We start from the raw sequence: 25,408 nt of genomic DNA on the forward strand, positions 1-25,408 counted from the left end.
CCAACATACTCAGCTCAAGGGCAATCCAAGATGGAGGATGGAAAAAATTTCTGGCTGTAAGAGCTGCTCCTTTTTTGAGATATTTTCCTCGAATTCCAGGAGCAGCAATTACTGTTTTATATGCTGTTGTATTGTTTTGGTACTTTGGGGGAAAAAAAAGTCAAAACAACAGCAGTTTAAAACTGAAGAATAGAGAGAGAGAGAGAGAGAGAGAGAGAGAGAGAAACCGACACCAGAGTGAACATACACAGTACTGCCTTTGCTGTTTGAATTCATGTATCACTGGACATCGAAGTGAGTCTGGGAAAATTAACAAACAGTGAAATTCACAACTGATCTTGGAGGAACTGGTTGGGTGAAGCTCACAGCACAGAATCAGAAAGTTAATTGTTTTAATTGGCCTACAGAAAGTCTGCAGTAGCGAGTAGAGTGGGTTCTTTCTTGATTTTTTTTTGAGATATGTCTCTTGATTTAATTTAAAATATAAGCCGTAACTATTAATCTAACCTGGGGCAGTGTTTTGTAGATTAATAAGATGGTGTTATTTTCTGGGTCTGTAGATTGTGAAGGAGCAAAAATGGCCTTTAGTAGAGTGATATGTGCTTCTTATCAATTGTGGGAGATTAAAGAGGGTTTAAGGGTTATTGCGGATTATATCTGCAATTAATGCTGTTGGAAGTGAATCTTATCAGATAGAATGGATCAGTTGGACAGACAGTTAGAAGCAATGAGGAATTTGCAACAGCAACAGTATGTGATGGATGGCAGTTATAGGAAGGGGGTAAGTCTCAGATAAAGTCATATAAATGGGTTAACTCCATGTAAGTTGAGGGAGGTAGACACCTAGTGCAGGTGTGTTCTGTGGCTATATCCATTTCAAACAAGTATGCTGTTTTGGAAAATGTAGGGGGGCACGGCTTCTCAGGGGAACGTAGCACGAACAGCCAAGTTTCTGGTATTGAGACTGGCTAATGCAATGAGGGGCACGTCGGGTTCCAAGAGATCAATTGTGATAGGGGACTCGCTAGTTGAGGTTCAGACAGTCTTTAATTTTGCCCTTTGTTTTGAAAGGTGAACCACCTCTAATAACCAGTTACATAAACCTGACACGTCAGGGTAATACCTGTGCCTGGTCTTGGATGTGAAGCGATAGGACAAGGCAAAGCTTCTGAAGAAAGCAGACACAAAAAAAGTTTCAAGTGTCAAAAGCAGACAGAGACAAAATTTATCGAGTCATAAAATGAGTGAAAGAAAAGGAATATATATGAAAGATATGATTTGTAGACAGTCTTACATACATTAAAACATACCCACTAGGATACTGCACTCTGCAGTACTATTCTCCAACCAGGCATTTGCTCGCATGCCATCTCTAAACTTGACCAACAGTGCTGGATTGTACAGGAAGTGAAGCAATAGTCTTGTACTCAGGATGACGGTGGTTGGATGAAGATGAGCTTGCATGAAAAGCAAGAACCAGTCAGGCCCCAGCGAAGTAAACATTTTCTCTTGATCTCTGATGGAAACATTTTTTTTTAGTTTCAGTTTACAAGCAAACTGTGTACGATTGAAAAGGAGATCAAGAAAGTACCTACTTAGAATTTTGATTAAGGTGACCCCGACACACCTCAAGCAGTGTCCTCAATAGTTGATTTCTTAGCCATATTGTCCTTCCAGGTACATGATGTATGACTTCAAATAACAAAAGAAATTAAAAGTAAGACCGATAAGGTTTAGTATTTGTAAGCAATGCATCCAGAACATAATTGTCTTAAATAAATTAAAACACCTCACCATCTATCGACGTATCAGAAACTCTTTCGAGTGAAATTAATTTTTCATTCATGGAAGCTGGAGGCAAAGTGTAAGTAAGGAATAATCCAATCCTTCAACAGAAAATATTAAATATTTCAATAGTAATTAACCTTCAAATATGTCTCCAATTATACCACAATATTTCATTATAATTTATGTCAGTCATTTCAAATGGCAGCCATGAAATTATGTCATCTCTTTACATTTCCTGATACAGGCTATTTGTTGCCACACTGTCCATACTTAAAGTCAAAAGTAACGCATAAGCAAAGTAACTACAAATGCTAGATAACTGAAAGAGAATCTAATTTTAAAAATATATTTGTTCTTGGAGTGTCATGTGACATTGGGTATTTATTCCCAATCTTGAGATACCCTGTATGAGGTTGAGAGGTGACCTGATACAAGGTTATAAAATCTGAGGGGGCCAGATAGGATTAACGGTAGTTGCCTTCTCTCCAAGATGGGGGATTTCAAGAGTGGAGAGAGATTTAAAAAGAGACTTAAAGGGAAAGCGTTTTACACAGAGGATGATTTGGGAGTGGAATGAACTTCCTAAGGAAGTGGGTGGATGTGGGCACAGTTTCAATGCTGAAAAAACATTTAGATCAGTACTTGAACAGGAAAGGTTTGGAGGGATATGGGCCAGGAGCAGGCAGGTGGAATCAGGTTAATTGGGATTACGGTCGGCATGGACTGGTTGGACCTATGGGTTTGTGTCCATGTTGTAAGATTCTATAACTCTATGAAAGTAAAAGCAAGCTACACAGTTTGAGTCACATGTTGGCCAGACTGGGATGAGTCAGCAGTGTCTCTTTCTCAAAAAGATTCACATCAGTGAATTCGCAAAAGCACAACCACTGACAAATGGCCAGATTGTTTGAAATTCAATTTCCTAATTTGCTATGGTGGGATTATGAAGGCGAGACTTGTGGATTGCTAGTCCTTTGCTATAATCAAGTGCTGTGGCACATTTAATGTAAATGCACAAATGAGTCAGCAACTGACTGAGAAAATTGCTTAATATCCTTTGAGAGACCCTTCATCAGAATGGATCCCACTCGAAACATCAGTTGAAACCTTGAATCCTAAAAGATACCAGATATCCTTATTTCTACACTCAGAAGGGATAAGATAATTGTTAAAATCCTTTAACATGATTTAAAACCAAGTGTGACGATTCCTCTTCAGAACCCACACACGTTGGCAAATAGTTGTTCATTTGTTGTATTTATCTACTCTTGGGAATTGACGGAAAACAACAAGAAAAGAAAACCAATTTCATCGTACTGGCAATGTAGCATCTACAATGGGATCTTGTAAAATGTCACACACAATATTACCTTAGGAGGTCTGCTGTGGTGAAGTAACTTTTCAGTAATTCTGCAAGGATGGTGCATATGACATGAACCTTTGACCTGGTATTATTGGGGTCATTCAGTAGAAAGACAAGTCTTGGTATCAACTGAAGTCTGTGCATGACCTCAGCATTGTGACGTCTATCACTGTAGGAGAAAGGCAATAACACAGATAATTCTTTGTACAATACAATATGAACTTAAGGAGAGTTCATGGACTGACTTAGCCACTCACTGATATTATCAAGCAACATGTAGGGGGAGAAACCACAATCCTTTGTGGATTTTCATCAATAAAAATTTTTTTCAGAGGCACGCTAATGTGATTCAAAGGAACAGGGGGTAAGAAAAGAGGAAAGAACTACAAAATGAGGCAGAACAGGGGTAAAAAATTCAAATGTAACATTTCTTGTAAAAGATTCACATTCTGTCAGTGTTCCCATAAAGTCTCCCCCAGTTGACAGGAATCAAAAATACAATTGGCAATATTTTCAAGTTCAAAATCAAACAATAGATTTAATCATTTGCCCACGTCGGAAATATCCGAGACTCGCGTTCTCTATTATCCCCCGATGGTAATTCAAGTCCTCGAATTAAACCAATTAGCAATGAGATCACAAAGATTCCTATAATACAAACTATTACCTGCTTTTGAGAAGTTCCAGAAAATGGTTGAAAAGCAGCAGATCAAGTGAATCCGGAGAATTCCGCCAAATCTTCAAAAAAAAAAGGAAAGCCATTAATGTTGGTGAGAAGCCAATGTAAAAGTGCTGTGGACATGAATAACCCCAGACCTTCATACACTGTTGCACCAATTGCATTAATTCACAGGAAGCTAAAAGCAAAAAAGGCCGCTACCAATCCTTAATCTGAACTCAGTGTGGGGCAAGGAATCAAGACGGTCAACGGCCAACCCACACAGTTCCAACTCTACAGTACCCCGCAATTAAAAACAATTAAATCAGCCAGAAATTCCACCCAAACCCCACTTTAAAGTCTGAACATAGAAAATAGCAGGCGTAGGCCATTCAGCCCTGCAGGCCTGCTGCACCTTCAATATAAAATCATGAGGGGCATGGATAGGGTAAATAGATAAGGACTTTTCCCTGGGGTGGGGAAGTCCAGAACTAGCGGGCATAGGTTTAAGGTGAGAGGAGAAAGATATAAAAGGGACCTAAGGGGCAACTTTTTCACGCAGAGAGTGGTATGTGTATGGAATGAGCTGCCAGAGGAAGTGGTGGAGGCTGGTACAATTACAACATTTAAAAGACATCTGGATTGGTATATGAACAGGAAGGGTTTGGAGGGATATGGGCCGGGTGCTGGCAGGTGGGACTAGATTAGGTTGGGATATCTGGTCGGCGTGGACAAATTGGACCAAAGGATCTGTTTCCATACTGAATATCTCTGTGAGTATAGTGTGATCTTGGCTGATCATTCAATTCCACGTCCTGTTCCTGCTTTGTCTACCTACTCTTCGATCTCTTTAGCTCAAATAAGTGAATCTAATGTCTTGGGAAACATTCAAGGTTTTCACCTCTTCAGCTTTCTGTGGTCAAGAATTCCACAGGTGCCCCACTTCCTGGGCAAAGAAATTTATTCTCATCCCAGTCCTCGGGGTAAGTGCAGCATCAAACTCAGTCATGACAGCTCCCACAATTGAACAGTCTACCAAATGCTTGATGACAAACTTGAACGTTTTTGAAGTACATTTACCTCAAAATCACAGAGGAGGTCACTGAAAGCACAGCCTTTGTGAATTGTTGAGGTTCCTTGGCCCAACTCCGCAGTTCCAACGATGGTCAGGATAAGTTGAAAAATTCTGGCGTTTAACAACTTCACCTTCATTTTTAACAGCAGCGCTAAAATCTACATGGAACAGAAAGACTGGAGTATTATTTACAACAACAGGATGCTGCTGGGAATGGAGGGTTTGAGTAATAAGGAGAGGCTATGACCTTTTCACCTTTTCCCAGGGGTGGAGAATTTCAAGATTGGGGGGTGCATTTTTAAGGTGAGAGGAGAAAGGTTTCAAAAAGACATGAGGAGCGATTTTTTTTTTCCCCCACACAGAGCGTGATACGTGTGTGGAATGAACTTCCAGAGGAAGTGATAGATGTGGGTACAGTTACAACATTTAAAAGTCATTTAGATAAGTGTGTAAATAAGAAATGTTTGGAGGGATATGGGCCAAGCGCAGGCAGGTGGGAACATGGTCAGCATGGACGGCTTGGACTAAAGAGTCTGTTTCCATGCTGTATGACTATAACCTACAATGGCAGGCAGGAATAGAAACTAATACACAACCTGGGAAAAATCATTACAATTTAAACAAAAGCCAACAAAAGTGAAGCTTACTCTTACAGTGCCTTTTGAATTTAAATTACCTGTTAATTGAAAACTCCTCTGAGCACTAACTTTCTGCTTAATGTTGCTTGAATTAAAATTGCTGGATAACTTATTCTTTAAAACTTTGAAGGTGAATAAAGTTTTGTAGAAATATCCACAATTTCAACAAATTGTTACAGTTTCTAGAAGGATTTAATTTTATGGTAAAAATAATTTGAATATCCACTGATTTATTTTGACAAGAAAATTTCTCAAACAAAATCTCAAATGCTGTGGACCATTTTGTGATACCAATAATCATGAGATACATAGCTACCAAAGCAGCATTTATAAATTTACACGACTAGAATTAAACAAATCGTAGAGAGAAGATATATGTTTATTTGCACACTAACTAACACCTTCAGAAACCTAGGAGAAAGACAGGATGGTCGATCAGATTCAAAAAGTGTGGTGCTGGAAAAGCGCAGCTGGTCAGGCAGCATCCAAGGAGCAGGAGGGATGATGTTTCGGGCATAAGCCCTTCATCAGGGATTTGGGAGGGGAGGGGGGGGTGGTGCAGAGGATGAGCGGGCACTAGGGGGCTGGGAGATAAATGAGAGAGGAGTGGGGCTGAGTAGCTGGGAGTGCTGAAGAGCTTCAGGAACCCTGTATGCATTACAACACTTAGTTACCAATACTCGCTATCCAGATGTTAAATGTCTTGTTTTGGATTTATACGAGCTGGTAGTAGTTCCATATTTCCACTCCTTCAATCACCATTGCCTTCTATCCCTTCCACAGTGAAATGAATTGAGTTTGGAATAAAATTTGCTCCAACAACATCTGGTATTTGCATGGCACCCTAATCTATTAAATTATGTCCCCAGGGGCATCGCAAGCACATTATAAACTATATACAATATCGAATTACAGAAGGCAGTATGAGGAAGTGTTGAGTAAAGACTTCGTCAAAGGTGGTAAGGGAGGTTTTTGTTGATAATTTGAGGAAAGGGAGGCATATAGGCTTTGGAGAGGGAACTCTAGGGCTGAAGGCACAGCCAAGAAGTAGGGAGCCATTAAAATCAATTGGCTAGAATTTGGTGAGCACAGAGATCTTACAGGATTGGAAAAGATTCTGGAGATGGTAAGGAGTCAGGTCATGGTAGCATTTGAAAGCACGGAAGAGAATTTTAAAACCAGGCTTTTTTTTAAATATAAATTGTGCCTTATCCCAAATTAATAATTGGGTAGCCAAATCTGCAGCTGAGTGGAAACATTCTCTCCTGATAGGCTACAACTTTCCCAATTTGGAACATTGCGATCAGGGAGGTTTTTCAGTTCCCTCAATATTTCTCAGCAGAGGTATAACGTCATTGTGTTCGCTTAAGTATTACGTGAGTGGGTCTTCAAATTCTTCAAGCTTAAACTTGGGGTGGCACTGTGACTCAGTGGTCAGCCCTGCTGCCTCACAGCACCAGGGGCGTCAGTTTGATTCCACCCTCAGGTGACTGTCTGTGTGGAGTTTGCACATTCTCCCCGTGTCTGCATGGATTTCCTCCGAGTGCTCCGGTTTCCTCCCACAATTCAAAGATGTGCAGGTTAGGTGGATTGGTCATGCTAAATTGCTCACAGTGTCTCGGAGTGCGCAGACAATGTGGATTAGCCATGGGAAATGGCAAGTAATTCACTCCCCGACTCCAAAATCCTGTCCACCATCTATAGGCCACAAGTCAGGAGTGTGATGGAATACTCCCCACTCGCCTGGATTAGTACAACTCTAACAACATTCAAGAGGGTCACCATCCAGGACAAAGCAGCCCGCTTAATTGGCACCACATCCACCAACATCTACTCCCTCCACTACTGACGCTCAGTAGCAGCAGCATGTACTATCTCCAAGATGAACTGCAGAAATTCACCAAAGCTCCTCAGACAGCACCTTCCAAACCCATTATCACTTCCTTCTAAAAGGACCAGGGCAGCAGATACATGAGAATACCACCAACTTGAAGTTCTTCTCCAAGCCATTCACCGTCCTGACTTAGAAATATATCTTTGTTCCTTCAGTGTTGCTGGGTGAAGATCCTGGAGTCCCTCCCTAATGGCATTGTGGGTCAATCCACAGCAGGTAGACTGCAGCGATTCAAAAAGGCAGCTCATCTTCCCAAGGGCAACTAGGGATGGCTAGTAAATGCTGGCCCAGCCAGTGACGTCCACATCCCACAAATGAATAAATAAACCAAAAAAAAGGAACGGTTACAGGGAGGGGATGGGGGATGGGTCAGGGTGGAATGCTATTCGGAGGGTCAGTGTGGACTTGGTGGGCTGAATGGCCTGACTTTATACTGCAGGGATTCTATGATAACTGATGGTATGATTATGTACATTAAAAAGGGCACATTGTAATGTAATAGGTAATTATAAGATCTCAGCAGCCCCCTTTCTCTCTGCTCATAGAACCCCCTGGGACGGGTTTTATATTGAACTTTAATGGCAGGAATGATTACAACTCAACCTTCTGACAGATGAGACCCTTAGTATCATTACAATAAGTACATCACTTAGGGTACGGAACATATAAGTAGCACTACCTACCTGTACTGGTTACAGATGAGAATTTCAAGATTAAAACCAAGTCACTGATAAGAACATCTCAATAACCCATGACATTCTTGAGCTCACAATCATCACTTATAACACAATTACTTTTTTAATCTGAGCCAGAGCTCATTTTACCAGCAAACTTGGATTTTGTTAACAAAGTGACAGAATGACTTGTCTTCCAGTGTAGTATTCTTGTCAAAGATACTTATATCAGGAATGCTTTCTGATTCCAAAATATATTCAATGCTTTCAGTTTCAGAAAATCAATATTTACACCCAGCATCAACTGACCTCTCGAAAGTTTCTAAATTTCAAGGTTCAATTGCATTTATTAAAATTCCAGAAAACCATTTCAGAACTCTGGCTTCTAATATACTTTTAATCATCTCTAAATGGGGCACTTTACCCTGTAGCCTTTAATGCGTCCCATCTCTTTTTCACACAGAGTGCTGCTGTTCAAAACCGAAATCAGGACCTTGACAGCTGCATAGATCTCATGGTCATCAGACGCCATGGCAACCAGGCCTAATATCACAGCGGGACCACCGATGAACTGCAAACAGTTGGCAGCAGGATTCGAAAAAAACGTCCTGACTCCTAAAAAGATAAATCATGGCAGTTGATTGCTCACATGCTTATGATACTCAAGCCAAAACTTCAAGCACTGTGTTACACAGGGCTATGTTACAGCGGGAATCAGGTACTGGATAACAAAAAATAATTGGCTGTTTAGATCTTTTGCTTTCTTTCTTGATCTGATAAAGCAGAAAATACAACAATCATTGTCATGGCTTCGACCAATGATATCCATTGATGCTCTCCAGCCTCTTTAGGTTGGAGGTCCAATAATCCAACGTACCTCACGTCTGGGTTCAAAGTCTTTTAAGGATATTAGACTCTACACAATGAGTAGTTGCCTGGACTAACTGACATCAAGTTCTAAAAAAATTAATTTTTGAGGTTGTTCTGGTCTGGGCAAGAAAGACTTGCTTTAAACACAGCACATCTACACTAAAACAGTGACAACACTTTGAAAGTGCTTCATTGGTTGTAAAGTGCTTTGGGAATCTGGAGGTTGTGAAAAGTGCAACATCAATGCAACTCTTTCTTCATGCCCCAAACACACCCAAGGAACATGTTTATTGCATTTTCCTCTGTGGTGCAGACTCTCATTATGCAAGGAAAACATGGGAACCAATTTGTATACAGCAAGGTTCTTCGAACTGAGAACGAGTACTGAAATAACTCCTCGGAGACTGGTATTCCATCCACAGGTCAACCCTTACATGCGGAGAGTCCTTGACAATGGTCCTCAGAGCCAGCTCTCAGTGAGTAGAACATTTGACATTCCTGTGTTTTTTTGGAACTCCCCCACACTACCTTTGCACCCAAAGGGGGCCCAGCAGTGTGCTTACATTTTCCCAAACCAGCCATGGCTGTGTGTATGTGTCACAACACAGCGATGCCATGGTGCTAAAATTATATTCTACATTTTCTGCCACCAGGAGAGCACCCATGTAGCTAGTGAAACATTCACAAGCAAAGCCTGTGAATAGGGACAATGTGACACTACTGTCAGCCGGGGCTCCCTGATTGGATCAGGTTAACAGCCCCAATCAGGGAACTCATATTCTATGAGCACTACGTTGTTGACCTTGTTACAAATGCTTGACCAATTATTGTGGGGCAAAAGGCTGGTCAAGACATCAGCAGACATTCTTGCTGTTGTTCAAATAGCTCAGCTTGATTCCTGAAGAAGGGCCTGTGCCCGAAACGTCGAATCTCCTGTTCCCTGGATGCTGCCTGACCTGCTGTGCTGTTCCAGCAATAAAGTTTCAACTTTGATCTCCAGCATCTGCAGACCTCACTTTCTCCTTCAAATAGCTCAGAGCAAGATCTTATTACCACAAGAGCAGGTATGATGGGGTATCATTTTCACACCTCATCTGATCCATCACCCTTGGCTTTGCACGGAAACATCTGCTGAGCCTGCAGTCTGCAATCCTAGAGTGGGACCAGGACTCTCAACTTTCTATTTTAACAGCAAGATCGCTACCTTTGAGCCGAGCTGGCACTGTGGTGCAATATAACTGTAAACCTTAATATTAAAAAGGTGCTATAAATTGGTACGTGGCAGGTAAAGTATTGATGTATTTTGATTTTTTTTAATTAAAGGATTTACTCAAAGGAAATAGAATGTGGTGTAATTGCTACAATAAAATAAACCTATTCAAAATATTTCATCAGAAAGGCCTAAAAGGTCCTGATGACTTGTTTACAACAGAATGTTGTCACAGTATGGGGTAAATAATGATACAGAAATTAGGCAGGGCAATTTGTCCAGGACCTCAGCCTTTAGTAGGTCTGCTCATTAAAAAGCTCACCCAGGGACCCTTTTAGACTCCATTCAGTCGTGCGGGGCAGATAGGGTTTTGGTTTGTCGCCTCATTCAAAAGATAAAGGGAACAATTTCCACGGACTAATTACAGCAATCAAATAAATAACGAGGATTATCTTCAGAATGATTCCCTTATCAATCTCTATGCACTCTCAGGCTCTTGTCAATCCTTCAGCAATACTTCCACACCAAGCCATTTGTTAATCCCTTGTATCCAATCTGATGATAATAGCAGCAGCATAAAGCCAGGATGACAATTTAGCCGAGATATTCCCAGCCAACTACCTTGCTCAAACCATATTCATCTGTGCAAAACTACAATTTTAACCAAGCTTCTTCTTTCAGAGTTATAAACTGGAAGGAAAAATGCCAGGAATAAATTTAAATTAGACAAGGGCTGAACATCTATATATTGGGATTTAAAACCCCACGACACCCAAGGATTGACTGGACTTGTATTCGCTGGAATTTTGAAGAATATCGGGGAGAAACATAAAAAGATACAAAATCCTGATGGGACGGGACAGGCTAGATGTGTGGAGAATGTCCCCGATGTTGGAGAATTCCAGAACTAGGGGTGACATGGGGTAGATGAGGTAAGCCATTCAAGACGGAGATGAGGAAGAATTCCTTCCCTCAGAGAGATGAGAGCCTGTGGAATTCTCTCCCACAGAAAGCTGTTGGAGCCAGTTCATTAGATACATTCAAGAGGGAGCTGGACATAGCCCTTGTGGCTAAAGGGATCAAGGGGTATGGAGAGAAAGCAGGAGTGGGATACTGAGGTTGCACGATCAGCCATGATCATATTGAATGGTGGTGCAGGCTCAAAGGGCTGAATGGCCTACTGCTGCACCTATTTTCTATGTTTCTAAGGGCATTTTATAACCAAATACTTCCAGAAATTGAATCAACTATTGTAAAGGTAGGAAATGTGGCAAACAATTTGTGCACAGCAAGCTTCCACAACAATCAATTATTGTTCCGATAAACCTGTGGGGCCTCTTTTATCAATCTGAGAGAGCAGATGAAGCTTTGATTAAATGTCTCATCCAAAATATGGCACTTCCGACAGTGAAGCACTCCCTCAGTACTGCAGTGGGCTGCCACTATCCACTCCAGTCTTGGGACTCACAAATCTCTGATTCTCCGCCACTAAGGCATGGGAGACACAGGCTGAACCACACTACAGGTTAAGAATAATATAATAAAGAGACTGCCATCAGAAGGGAATGATAACGATCAGACAACTCCAGGTTCAATTCCTCACATGTCTTAATCGATCACATTCGACTGTGGTGATTGAGAGGGAAAATATTTGAAGTGGACCTCAGGGGCACTGCTTTCAAACAGAAGGTATGCCAGGGTAAGTGGTAAAGGTGACTACATTATATTTAGACTATAAGACTATAAGACATAGGAGTGGAAGGAAGACCATTCAGAAAATCAAATTTAATCATGGCTGATGGGCATTTTAACTCCACTTACCCGCACTCTCCCCGTAACCCTTAATTCCTTGTGAGATCAAGAATTTATCAATCTCTGCCTTGAGGACATTTAATGTCTCGTCTTCCATTGTGGTCCGATGCCAATGCAGCATAGTGGCACAGTGGTTAGCACTGCTGCCTCACAGCACCAGAGACCCAGGTTCGATTCCCACCTCAGGCAACTGTCTGTGTGGAGTTTGCACATTCTCCCCGTGTCAGCGTGGGTTTCCTCCGGGTGCTCCAGTTTCCTCCCACAGTCCAAAGATGTGCAGGTTAGGTAAATTGGCCATGCTAAATTGCCTGTAGTGTTAGGTGAAGGGGTAAATGTAGGGGAACGAGTCTGAGCGGGTTGCCCTTCGGAGAATCGCTGTGGACTTGTTGGGCCGAAGGGCCTGTTTCCACACTGTAAGTAATCTAATCTAATCTAATTCCACAAACCCACCACTCTCTGGCTGAAGAAATGTTTCCTCATTTCCACTCTAAATTGATCCCCTCTAAATCGAAGGCAGTGCCCATGGGTCCTAGTCACTCTGCCTAACGGAAACAACTTCTCAGCATCCAACCTATCTAAGCCATGCGTTCTCTTGTAAATTTCTATTCAATCTCCCCTCAACCTTCTATACACGAATGAATACAATCCCAGGATCCCCAGCCGTCCATTGTATGTTAGGCCTACCATTCCAGGTATCATCCGTGTGAATCTCCGCTGGACACGCTCCAGTGCCAGTATGTCCTTCCTGAGGTGTGGACACAGTATTCTAAATGGGGCTTAACTAGAGTTTTATAAAGTCTCAGAAGCACATCACTGCTTTTATATTCCAACCCTCTTGAGATAAATGACAACAATACATTCGCTTTCTTAACCACGGACTCAACCTGCAAGTTAACCTTTAGAGAATCCTGGACTAGCACTCCCAGATCCCTTTGTACTTCAGCTTTATGAATTTTCTCACCGTTTAGAAAATAGTCCATGCCTGTATTCTTTTTTCCAAAGTGCAAGGCCTCGCATTTGCTCAAGTTGAATTTCACCAGCCATTTCCAGGACCACTCTTTTAAATGTCTAAGTCTTTCTGCAGCCTCCCCACCTCCTCAGTGCAACCTGCCTGTCCACCTAACTTCGTATAATTGGCAAACTTCACCAGAATGTCCCCAGTCCCTTCATTTATATGATATATGGACAGGTACAGGGAGAGGAAATAGTCAGAGGGATATGGGCAAAATGCAGGCAAATGGGACTAGTTCAATTAAGGAATCCTGGTTGGCATGGACGGGTTGGGCCAAAAAGGTATGACTCTATGACTGTGAAGGTGCATGTATTAAGAGGCATGTGGTTAGCATTGCTGCCTTACAGCAGCAGGGACACAGATTCAATTTCATATTCAGACAACTGTCCGAGAGGAGTTTGCACATTCTGATGTTGGTGAGGGTTTCCTCCCAGTGCTTCGCTTCCTTCCCACAGTCTCCAAAGATGTGCAGGTTAGGGGAATTGGCCATTGTATATTGCTTATAGTATCCAGGGATGTGTAGATTAGGTGGATTAGCCTTGGGAAATGCAGGTTACCTCACAGTCATTGAAGCACTTTTAAAATGCAGTTACTGCTGTCAACTTGCAATCGGTGCACAGCAAACTCCCACAAACAGCGATGTTAAAATCACCAGCTAAATCTGTTTTTGTGACAGAGGGATAAACACCTCAGACAATGCTGCACTCCCTCTGCAATGTGTTTTGATATCTGTGCTCAAGTGCAGTGTGAGGCTTGAACCCAGAACCTTGTGCCTGAAACGTGTAAGCGCAACCAACTGGATCACAGCTGAGACGCAATGTTGGAAGGCCTGATGGCACAGTTTGGGGCATATCGAAACAAAAAAACACACAGCCACACACACACACACACATACACATACACACACAAACACACACAAACACACACACACACAAACACACACAAACACACACAAACACACACTCCCTCGAACTTTGAACTCCCTTGAACCTGCCATTGATGCACTTTTAGTTCTGTTTTCGGTGTCAATATGATTGAAAATGTCTTACCAAAGAAGCTTGCAATTGGTGCACCAATAGTTCGAGCAAGACCTGGAAGATGGCTGGCCATATTTTTTGCCAGAACAATAGGCATCGCATCATCTCGAGATGAAATTCCCAACTGCAATGAGTCAGAGGAGAGAGGAACATCGCAACATCAATACAGGAAAGTGAATGAATGAGGTTGTCAGAGAATAAAGCAAATCCAGTGTCACTTATTCCAATTTGCTGGACCATGGTGAGTAGAGAGAGGAACCCACTTTGTCTGTTGCTATGTTCTTTGGGTGAGGGAGGAAGTATGTAAACCGTGCAACAGCGTACGTTTCTGACGTCTCTTTAATGTCCCAGGTACTTCGCAGGATCAATATTCATTCAAGATTTCACGTGGAGTCAAAAAAGGAGGAATTAGGATAAAAGATTGGTCAAAGTGCTAAGGGCCACCTTAAAATAGGAATAGAGAGATGGAGAGATCTAGGGAAGGAATTCTGTGCTTACAATCGAGTGCCAATCACTAGCTGAAGGAAAATTACTGACCTGCAAGAGATCCATAGGTTACAACGAAAGCACTGAAAGTTGCAAGCTTACAAAGCCAGGAGGGTGGCATGGTGGCTCAGTGGTTAGCACTGCTGCCTCAACAGTGCCAGGGACATCCTTGGGCAACTCTCTGTGTGGAGTTTGATGTCTACACAGGTTTCCTCTGGGTGCTCTGGTTTCCTCCGACAGTCCAAAGGTGTGCAGTTTAGGTGGACTGGCCATGGGAAATTGTCCAGGGATGTGCTGGCTAGGTGGATTAGCCATGGGTAATGCAGGGTTGGAGTGGGATAGTCTTTGGAAGGTCGCTGTGGACTCAATGGGCCAAATGGCCTGCTTTCACATTGTAGGGATTCTACCACTCTATGAAACGGAATCACTCCATACAGCTTCCAAGAAAAAAAAGAGATTTTTAAGGTTTTTTTTAAAAGTTAATGGTATATTCAATCCTTTTTAGCTTCATTTAATAAACGAACAATGGGAACAGCAACACAAATGCTGGGGCAATCGAACTACAGATATTTGCAGCACATAAAAAGATGATTTTGCTAGAGAAATAAAACATTAATTCCAGCATCCTACTCTATTCTCACGTGCTTTCTTTGCTTCATGTGGTTATCGAGTTCTCCCTTAAAAGATACTGGTTCAACCATTGCCTGTGGCAGCCCATTTCATTCTCTGACTATTTAAAGAAACCTTTCTTATCGCCTTTTCTCAACCTCAATGACAATCTTAGAGTTTTCACTGGATCCCCAGTGGAGACAAAATCACCTATGGGAGAAGATTTGTAGCTCGGGTGCTCGTTGTTGTGGTTCTGTTCGCCGAGCTGGGAATTTGTGTTGCAGACATTTCGTCCCCTATCTAGGTGACATCCTCAGTGCTTGGGAGCCTCCTGCAAAGTGCTTCTGTGATGTTTCCTCCGATATTTATAGTGATTTGTACCTGCCGCTTCCGGTTGTCAGTTCCAGCTGTCCGCTGCAGTCGTCGGTATATTGGGTCCAGGTCGTTGTGCTTATTGATTGAATCTGTGGATGAGTGTCATGCCTCTAGGAATTCCCTGGCTGTTCTCGTTTTGGCTTGTCCGATAATAGTAGTGTTAGTAGCTACATGCTCAGATGACAAGCAACATGAGTTCGACTGGTACAACACTACTATTATAGGACAAGCCAAACAGAACAGCCAGGGAATTCCTAGAGGCATGGCACTCATCCACAGATTCAATCAATAAGCACAACGACCTGGACCCAATATACCGACCACTGCAGCGGACAGCTGGAACTGACAACCGGAAGCGGCAGGTACAAACCACTATAAATACCAGAGGAAACATCACAGAAGCGCTTCGCAGGAGGATCCCAAGCACTGAGGATGTCACCTAGACAGGGGACGAAATGTCTGCAACACAAATTCCCAGCTCGGCGAACAGAACCACAGCAGAAATCACCTATCTCCAGCAAATCTATTTTTGAAATAATCCCTTTTACATCATTTTTTAAACCTGCTCTGCCGTGCCAAAAATAGTTCATATCCCATTAACATTAAATGGCTGCTGTACAATTTGATAAACCAGACCATCATTTAGAAAAGAATCATGCAAACATACCTCACTTGATATTAATCGGCTGTCCACTTCATTGTAGTTAGTTCTTATGTCTGTCACAGTCATCACCGCAGATGACACTATATTGATACCAAAGGATACCTTCTCTTCTGCCACAAGTACTGAAGGCTCTGACATTTTGGTTAAATCATTTCCTACAGTAGAAGAATTATTTTTTTTAAGAGTAACAAACAGGATTGATGAGGGCAGAGTGGTGGACGTGATCCATATGGACTTCAGTAAGGCATTCGACAAGGTTCCCCATGGGAGACTGGTTAGCAAGGTTAGGTCTCATGGAATACAGGGAGAACTAGCCATATGGATACAGATCTGGCTCAAAGATAGAAGACAGAGGGTAGTGATGGATGGTTGTTTTTCAGATTGGAGGCCACAAGGATCGGTGCTGGGTCCACTACTTTTCATCATTTATATAAATGATTTGGACGTGAGCATAAGCGGTAGAGTTAGTAAGTTCGCAGGTGACACCAAAATTGGAGGTGTAGTGGACAGTGAAGAAGGTTACCTTAGAGTACAACAGAGTCTTGACCAGATGGGCCAATGGGCTGAGAAGTGGCAGATGGAGTTTAATTAAGATAAATGTGAGGTGCTGCATTTTGGGAAAGCAAATCTTAGCAGCACTTATACACTTAATGGTAAGGACCTCGGGAGTGTTGCTGATCAAAGGGACCTTGAGAGTGCAGGTTCATAACTCCTTGAAAGTGGAGTCGCAGGTAGATAGGATAGTGAAGGCGGTGTTTGGTATGCTTTCCTTTATTAGTCAGAGTATTGAGTACAGGAGTTGGGAGGTCATGTTGCGGCTGTACAGGACATTGGTTAGGCCACTTTTGGAATATTGCATGCAATTCTGGTCTCCTTCCTATCGGAAAGATGTTGTGAAACTTGAAAGGGTTCAGAAAAGATTTACAAGGATGTTGCCAGGGTTGGAGAATTTGAGCTATAGGGAGAGGTTGAATAGGTTGAATGGGCGGCACGGTGACACAGTGGTTATCACTGCTGCCTCACAGCGCCAGAGTCCCGGGTTCAATTCCCGCCTCAGGCGACTCTCCGTGTGGGAGTTTGCACGTTCTCCCCGTGTCTGCGTGGGTTCCCTCCGAGTACTCCGGTTTCCTCACACAATCCAAAAAATGTGCAGGTTAGGTGAATTGGCCATGCTAAATTGCCCGTAGTGTTAGGTGAAGGGGTAAATGTAGGGGAATGGGTCTGGGTGGGTTACGTTTCGGCAGGTCGGTGTGGACTTGTTGGGCCGAAGGGCCTGTTTCCACACTGTAAGCAATCTAAGTAATCTAAGGTTAGGGCTGTGTTCCCTAGAGCGTCGGAGGCTGAGGGGTGACCTTATAGAGGTTTATAAAAGCATGAGGGACATGGATAGGATAAATAGACAAAGCCTTTTTCCTGGTGTCGGGGAATCCAGAACTAGAGGGCATAGGTTTAGGGTGAGAGGGGAAAGATTTAGAAGAGACCTAAAGGGCAACTTTTTCACAGAGGGTGGTGCGTGTATGGAATGAGCTGCCAGAGGAAGTGGTAGAGGCTAGTACAATTGTAACATTTAAAAGGCATCTGGATGGGTACATGAATAGGAAGGGTTTGGAGGGGTGTGGGCCAGGTGTTGGCAGGTGGGACTGAATTGGGTTGGGATATCTGGTCAGCATGGATGGGTTGGACTGAAGGGTCTGTTTGCGTGCTGTACATCTCTATGAACATAAAAGCAAGGGATAATTCTGACTCTAGTTAGAAAGTGACATGGATCAGAGTTTTACCAGGCAACTTACCAGGCAAATAAACAGACTGAAAGTTTCCTAAATAGTTTGGTCCCAACTGATAAATGGTGTCAACATTTTGTTCAGGAATCACCTCTTCAAACAGAAAAGTCGGCCCGAGACGCCAAACTAAAGAGGACCGTTGTTTCCAAATCTGCGGAGTTCCTATAATTCCATGAACATCGATGACAGCTGATGAATCAGAGGAAAAGTGCATTCCTGGAAATGTCTGAATGTACTGAATCTGTTAACAATGAGGCAGAATTACTGCAAAGAACTCATCCACAGTTTTACACCGCATTCAACAAACCATTACTTTATAGTTTTCCTTTAATATGTTTCTGAATTTTTCAAATAATTGATGAAGGGAAGAATTTTATTTGTATTTTATATCTAAAGACGGGCGCCACCACATCTGTGCATGGTTATTTAACCAGATGATTATCCCCTTCAAAGCAAATATCTCCTGGAGTATCCCATACACACATCATGGAGTCCTACAGCACAGATACAGATCTTTCAGTCCAACCAATCGCCGCTGACCATAATCCCAAACTAGACTAGTCCCACCTTCCTGCACTTGGCCCATATCCCTCCAAATATTTCTTAACCATGTATATACCCAAATTTCTTTTAAATGTTGCAACTGCACCCACATCCACCACTTCCTCTGGAAGTTCATTTCACACACAAACCACTATGTAAAAAAAAAATTCCCCCTCATGTATTTTTTTAATTCTTTCTCCTTTCATCTGAAAAATGTGCCTCCTAGTGTTGAAATTCCCCCATGTTAAGAAAAAGATGCCATTCACCATATCTCGCCTGATTTTATAAACCTCTATAAGACCACATCGAAACCTCCAACACTCCAGTGAAAAAAGTCCCAGCCTATCAAACATCTCCTTATAACTCAAATCTTCCATACCCAGCAACATCCTGGTAACTCTTTCCTGAACCCTCTCCAGTTTAATAATAATATTAGCAATATTAATGTCAGATTTTATCCAGGGTGTACAATTTGTGTCCACAAACCCTATCCTGACCGGTGACTGTCTAAACTGGTGCCAGGGTATAAAAGTGGTCAATAGTACTAAAAGGATTTTTAAATTTGGTTTATGGAGCATGGCAAGAACCATAGTGATGGAAGTATGAGACTTTGAACGATTTGAAAAACAAAATGCAAACCATCATGTATTTGAATATTAGAACCTTTCATAAGGGAGATAGTGATTTTATCTTACATTGTTAAAATACACACCACTGCATTGGAAACCGTGCATTTAGAAATTCAAAGTTGAAAGCCAAGTGGTCCAACCTTAGCAGTTCCTATGGCTTTTCCGTTTAAGTATGCGAGTACGGTTGTGTTTCTTCGAGGGTCCTTGTTCAATACCACAGCTAAGTGCTGCCACTGATCGCAAGTTAAGTACTTGGAGATGTTGAACTTGACAGAGGTTAATGCAGACGGCTGCTGGTTCTGGCTTGGTTCGTTCCAATCTGGTGTGTACATAAATGAGAAGAAGAAATGGTCAGGGGGTTGGATTAAAAGCAATCTTGTGGAGTTTAAGTATGTGTTAACACCAGCAACGCTAGCTATACTCTACTGTCTCTCACTTGCAGACAGCAATTTGGACCACCCTCAACCACGTGGTGTTGGAGGATACACAGGTTCAGAACTCAGTGGTGTTGTCAGCTTTCACCAGAAGGGAGCAAAGGAAAGGGGAACTGGAATATAAACCTCTGCAGGGGAAGACAATGGTCTAGTTAATCCAAAGACTCAGGTATTGGTCTCAGGACATGGATTCGAATCCCACATGGTGGAATTTGAACTCAAATTTTGAAAAAAAATCCTGAGTCAATCATGATGACCATGAAACAATTGTCTGGTTTACTAATGTTCTTTAGGGAAGGAAACTGCCATCCTTACCTGGTCAAGCCTACACATGACTTTAGACTCTCAGTGATGTGGTTGACTCTTAACTGTCCTCTGGGCAACTCGGGACGGCAATAAACGCTGGCCTAATCAGCGATGTCCTCATCTTGTGAATGGGGGAGTGAGTTGGAAAGAGATAGGGGGATGGTGTTCCTCTAAGCAGCAGATGGAAGAGCACCATTATCCAAGCTGGCTGACTACCTGAGTGTTACATCAGGGTACTTCTAAATGGAAGAAAATTCAATACGACAAATACAGGTATTTTCTGAATTCAAGGCACAAGAAATATGGAGACAGCAAGAAGATGCTTGTCTTGCAATGCCTAGTACGGCAGAGTGAAGATTTCACAGGAGAGTTCCTTGCAGCGAACAGGGTGGCAGGAGGCACTAACCCAAGAAGTTAGTACAAGAATAGGCGATCAAGGTTGAAATGCTGTCAGTCGCAATAGTGTGGCCAGTGTCTATACAGTGAGAAGGTTAGTGCTGATTCCCTCCACGATACAATGCAATATCTATCATCTCCCACTTGACATTCATTTCCTGTGGAGACTCCCAATGTCTCTGCTGCTTTTAACCCCCATTTCCCTCACCCCCATCATTCCCAACCCGAAATGTTGTTACACCCCTCTGGCACAGGTGGGACTTCAACTCGGGCCTCCTGGCTCAGGCATAGGAACACTGCAGCACAACGGTCCATCCACTCCAGTTGAAGCCCACACTTATCCAATTGATAGAAGCATGTTGGAGGCATCGTAACCATTTGCTTAATTTACATCTTATTGCCAGCAAGGTAACTTTCAGAAGTTCTGAATATCTAATGCATGTTACATTGAACCCACCAGTCATAAATAGCATCAAGTATTACAGCATGGAAGGTCAATAAAGGTTAAAGTGCTCTGAAGATTAGAAAGAAATTGATGACATGGCAATTTGCCGTAATGGTATCCTGATAAAGGTGTCATGTGTTACTAGAATGTAGGTATTGCTAGGAGCTCTGACAATGTTGGCAGAACAACGCTAATCTGGTCATTTATTCCATCGCTGAAGGTAAGACATTGCTCTGTGTAAATGGTCTGCCATGATTGCTACATTTAAGGCAACAAATGCACTTTGAAACTATTTTCTTAGCTGCAAAAAATGACTTGGAATGTTTTGAAAGGTGCTATGTAAATGCAAGCCCATCTTCCTTTTCTTGCTGCAGTGAGGAGAACACAGCTCAGTTTGACGATAATTTGCCTAGACATTGGCGTTTGTTCCATATTATTGTACGGTTCGTGTCCCGCAGGCATGTACATGTTATTGCTGTTTTGAAGGAATACACATGTGGCCCTAACGGAGGGTGCCTGTGTGGGTTAGGATTAGGGTAACGGTGCATGGGGTTATTCACCCTGAACTGTCAGACCCACCGTCCCTCACGCATACTGTTGAGTGCTGTGCGCCGCTGAATTCACAAATTAAAAAGTGAGACTGAAATCTCAGCACTCACTCCCAAAATCGTGAGCAAAATTAAAACCATAAATTATTTTAAATCAATCACACCTCCCCCCACTCCCCCACACAGATGATCGCACTGAATAGAATAATATTGAAGTGGGAAAAGTTTAAATTTTTCAGGAGGGATACTAATTATTCAGTGTCACTTGGCATAATTCTTGCTGCAGTAAAGGGATGTGGCTCCTTCAACTGCAAACCTGCTGAGTATCGAAAGGACCTGCACAAAAGATGCACAGAGTGGTGCAATGGGAGCGTGCTGAGCGCATAACCCAGAAATCCATGGATCAAAAACATCTTCTGCTGTGTGACCTTTCCGGGTGCACTCTTTGTTGGCAGCATAGTGGCTCAGTGGTTAACACTGCCGCCTCACAGCGCCAGGGACCTGGGTTTGATTCTAGCCTCGGGCAACTGTCTGTGAGGAGTTTGCACATTCTCCCATTGTCTGCTTGGGTTTCTGCCCACAGTCCAAAGATGTGCAGATTAGGTGAACTGGCCACGCTAAATTCCCCATAATGTCCAGGGATGTGTAGGTCAGGTGCATTAGTCAAGGGAAAATTAGAGTAATAGGATCGGGAATGGGTCTGAGGGGGCTTACACTTCAAAGGGTCGGTGTGGACTTGTTGGACCAAATGACATTGTAGGGACTCTAGGAGTCTATGAAAAGATTTACTAGAATGATATCAGAGACATTGAGAAAACTCAAACAGTACGGGGTTCAATTCCTAGAAAAGAGATGACTGAGGATCAAATGTAAGTCTTTGAGATAATGAAAGGGTTTAACATGGTGAGGATATTCCCACTTGCTGGTAAGATCTGAACCGGTGTTATACTCATCTCCTTTAGAGAAGGATACTGCCACCCTTACCTGGTCTGGCCTATGTGTGACTCCAGACCCGCAGAGATGTGGTTGACTCTTAACTGTCCTCTGGGAAGGGCAAAATGTGCTGGTCTCGCACTCATCCCATGAATTAATAAAAAATGAATTTGAAATGCTGACTATTAAAGCAGAATTCAAGCCCACACTTTTACACGAGAGCCATATTTCAGTTAGCCACACATTTCAGTTAAAACTCACACCGTGCTAATTAACTAGTGTCCCACATTTATACAACAATTCACATCCAATTCACCTTTCTTTTATTCACCTACAGGATGAGGGCATTGCTGGTTGGGCCAGCACCTATTGCGCATCCCTAATTGCCCAGAGGGCAGTTAAGAGTCAACCACATTGCTGTGGGTCTGGAGTCACTCCTCAGCCCCTTGGCCCATCTGATCAAGGTCCCGTTGCACTCTCCCTTTGTAACTGCCAAGCCCTGCCTATTTCTCTCACGTCACCATCCAAATTCCTTTTCAAATCATTCATCATGCTCCCCTTCCGCCACTCTAATAGGCAACTTGAACCAGGTCATTTAAGCTCGCTGTTATTGAAAAGACATTTCTTCCTCACATCCCCCTTTACATCTCCTGCCCAAAACAGCAGATTTAAAAAAAAATTCATTCACGGCTTGAGCGTATCTCTGGTTGGGCCCGCATTTATTGCCCATCCCTAATAATCCAGAGGACAATTTGAATCAACCACATTGGTATGAGTCTGGAGTCATATTGTAGGCCAGAGCATGCAATGACACCAGTTTCCTTCCCTAAAGGATATTAGTGAACCAGATGAGTTTTTCCCCTACAATGGATTCATTGTCATCATTAGACCCTTAATACTCATGGAATTTATTTATAGACATTTATAGATCTCAAATTCCACCATCTGCTGTGGCAGGATTCAAACCTGAGTCCCCAGAACATTACCTGGGTCTCTGGGTCAACAGTCCAGTGATAATACCACTAGGCCAATGCCTCTCCTTTCATTAACAGAACTATCTCCTGATCCCTCTTCCATTAGCTCCCAGGCTCTCTTTTAGGATCTGTATGATGGTAAGCCCAGGGGACTATTTACAGAAGGCAGTCAATGATAAATCTAACAGGGAGGTCATGAGAAGCTTCTTTGGGAGTTGAAAAGTGGAAATGGCTAGCACGGGGGAGCAGGTGAGGTGAATAGCAGAGATAAAGCAAGAGATAGCACAAGCTGCAGAAGAGTATAGGGAATGGTGTTCAATGGCAAAGGTTTGCCAGGAGACAGTTGTGGTAAGTAAATGCTGGAATGGGCTGAATGTCCTGGATTGGAGTCATGAACACATTTTAAACAGTTGCACGAGCATCAGCTCTCATTTCAGACTGTATTTTGCTTCTTAAGTCCAGACTGTTGGGTAATTACCAGGCTATTTCATTATTGCCTTGTCACCACATCAAATACTTTCCAAGAAGGTTGCCCACTGGATAAAAGGTAAGGAACATGAAGATCTATCCAAGCCCTCCCCTTGACCCAGCAGAACTGAATCCTCTCAGGAGCGAGACCCACTGAGATTAGCTACAGATCAAATATAGAAATTTCTTTCACTGCATCACTCAGCTCTGTAGCAAGTATTCTCTAACTGCCAGCTCAGAACTATCTGAGCTGCTAAAGAATGGAACAACAATCTTGTAGAACCTATTACAAATTCACTTGATCGTGAAATCTGTTAAATGGTGGTAGCACACTATACCGAAGGGTTCAAAGACCTCCTCCTGAGTGGAAATGATCAACTGCTTTTCTGGTGCCGAAATGCTGATTGATAAACAAACAAAATCTTTCTCCATCTTCGACGTGTGACGGAAGACGGTGAGGAAACGAATTGGATGGGCATCGAAAGCAGAACTGAAGCTGATGACCGTGAACCACGTGGAGTAAGTGAAGCCAACAGGTGGTGGAAACCCCCTGCAACCTGAGAACAAAGGGGAAACCAGGTCAGAAAAGCAGAAGTCAGTCGAATCAGTCTGCTTTCATTCTTGCCGAGCTTATTCAAATGGCGAGATGAGGTAGTTTGTGCTACTCTCCTCTTCCTCAGTGTGTGCTGTGCATCAGACTCAGCCAAACATACCACGTAGCATCAACATGGACTTCACCAGTTTCCTCATATCCCCTCCCCCCCCACCTCATCCCAGATCGAACCTTCCAACTCGGCACCACCTTCTTGAACTATCCGAGCTGTCCATCTTCCTTCCCAACTATCCACTTCACCCTACCTTCCGGCCTATCACTATCACCCCACCTGCATCTACCTATCGCCTTCCCAGCTACCTCACCCCCAACCCTCACCCTCCTATTTATCTCTCAGCCCCCTTCCCTTCCCCCCCACATTCCTGATGAAAGGCTTATTCGCGAATCGTTGACTCTCCTGCTCCTCGGATGCTGCCTGACCTGCTGTGCTTTTCCAGTGCCACACTTTTCGACTGTAACTCTCCAGCATCTGCAATCCTCACTTTCTCCAAACCACAGTCACACAAATCAATCTCACAGCAATCTGCTCTGGTCAATCTTTGACCACTAGTATCATGATTATTGAAATGTTCTCTTTTTATTTGATTTATTGTACCATGTACCGAGACACAATGAAAAATATAATTTTGCATGCTAACCAGTCTAATCATGCCTTACATAAGTACACAACACCTAGTTAGAGTCCAACAGCTTTATTTGGAAATACTAGCTTTCGGAGCGCTGCTGATAAAGGACTGTGATTTTTAACTTTGTCCACTTCAGTCCAACACTGGCACCTCCACATCATTACACAAGTATTTCAGGGTAAAAGAACAGATCGCAGAATATGGTGTTACTGGCAACATAGTAACTCAGTAGTTAGCAGTGCTGCCTCAGAGTGCCAGGGAACTGGGTTTGATAGCAGCCTCGAACAACAGTCTGTGTGGAGTTTGCACGTTCTCCCTGTGTCTGTAAGGGTTTCTTCCCACAGTCCAAGGATGTGCATGTTAGGTGGATTGGCCATGCTAAATTTCTCACAGTCTACATGATGTGCAGGCTCGATGTATTAGTCATGGGAAATACAGGGATAGGGTAGGGGGGTGGGTCTGGGTGGAATGCTCTTCGGAGGGTCAGTGCGGATGGATGGGCCAAATCCCCTGCTTCCACACTGTAGGGATTCTATTGTTCTATGAT

General features: G+C 42.9%; 1 protein-coding gene across 3 annotated transcripts in view; it reads right to left on the minus strand.

Moving 5' to 3' along the window:
* Window positions 1-25,408, minus strand: part of wdfy4 (WDFY family member 4) — a 321,548-nt gene that overhangs the window by 215,806 nt on the left and 80,334 nt on the right. For all 3 annotated transcript variants that reach the window (XM_087982407.1, XM_043678830.2, XM_087982406.1), the window contains 12 exons: window positions 23,961-24,179; window positions 19,259-19,437; window positions 17,956-18,187; window positions 16,169-16,320; window positions 14,044-14,155; window positions 8,515-8,705; window positions 4,890-5,042; window positions 3,819-3,889; window positions 3,159-3,320; window positions 1,795-1,886; window positions 1,596-1,692; window positions 1,311-1,516 (listed from right to left, as the gene is read on the minus strand). In XM_087982407.1, the coding sequence (XP_087838533.1) occupies window positions 1,311-1,516; window positions 1,596-1,692; window positions 1,795-1,886; window positions 3,159-3,320; window positions 3,819-3,889; window positions 4,890-5,042; window positions 8,515-8,705; window positions 14,044-14,155; window positions 16,169-16,320; window positions 17,956-18,187; window positions 19,259-19,437; window positions 23,961-24,179 (1,866 nt within the window). The remainder of the gene's footprint in view (window positions 1-1,310; window positions 1,517-1,595; window positions 1,693-1,794; window positions 1,887-3,158; window positions 3,321-3,818; window positions 3,890-4,889; window positions 5,043-8,514; window positions 8,706-14,043; window positions 14,156-16,168; window positions 16,321-17,955; window positions 18,188-19,258; window positions 19,438-23,960; window positions 24,180-25,408) is intronic.

This window comes from Chiloscyllium plagiosum, unplaced genomic scaffold (genome assembly GCF_037043375.1).
Source record: "Chiloscyllium plagiosum isolate Xiang-an unplaced genomic scaffold, Cpla_swu_hap1 HiC_scaffold_43, whole genome shotgun sequence".
Classification (NCBI taxonomy): domain Eukaryota; kingdom Metazoa; phylum Chordata; class Chondrichthyes; order Orectolobiformes; family Hemiscylliidae; genus Chiloscyllium; species Chiloscyllium plagiosum.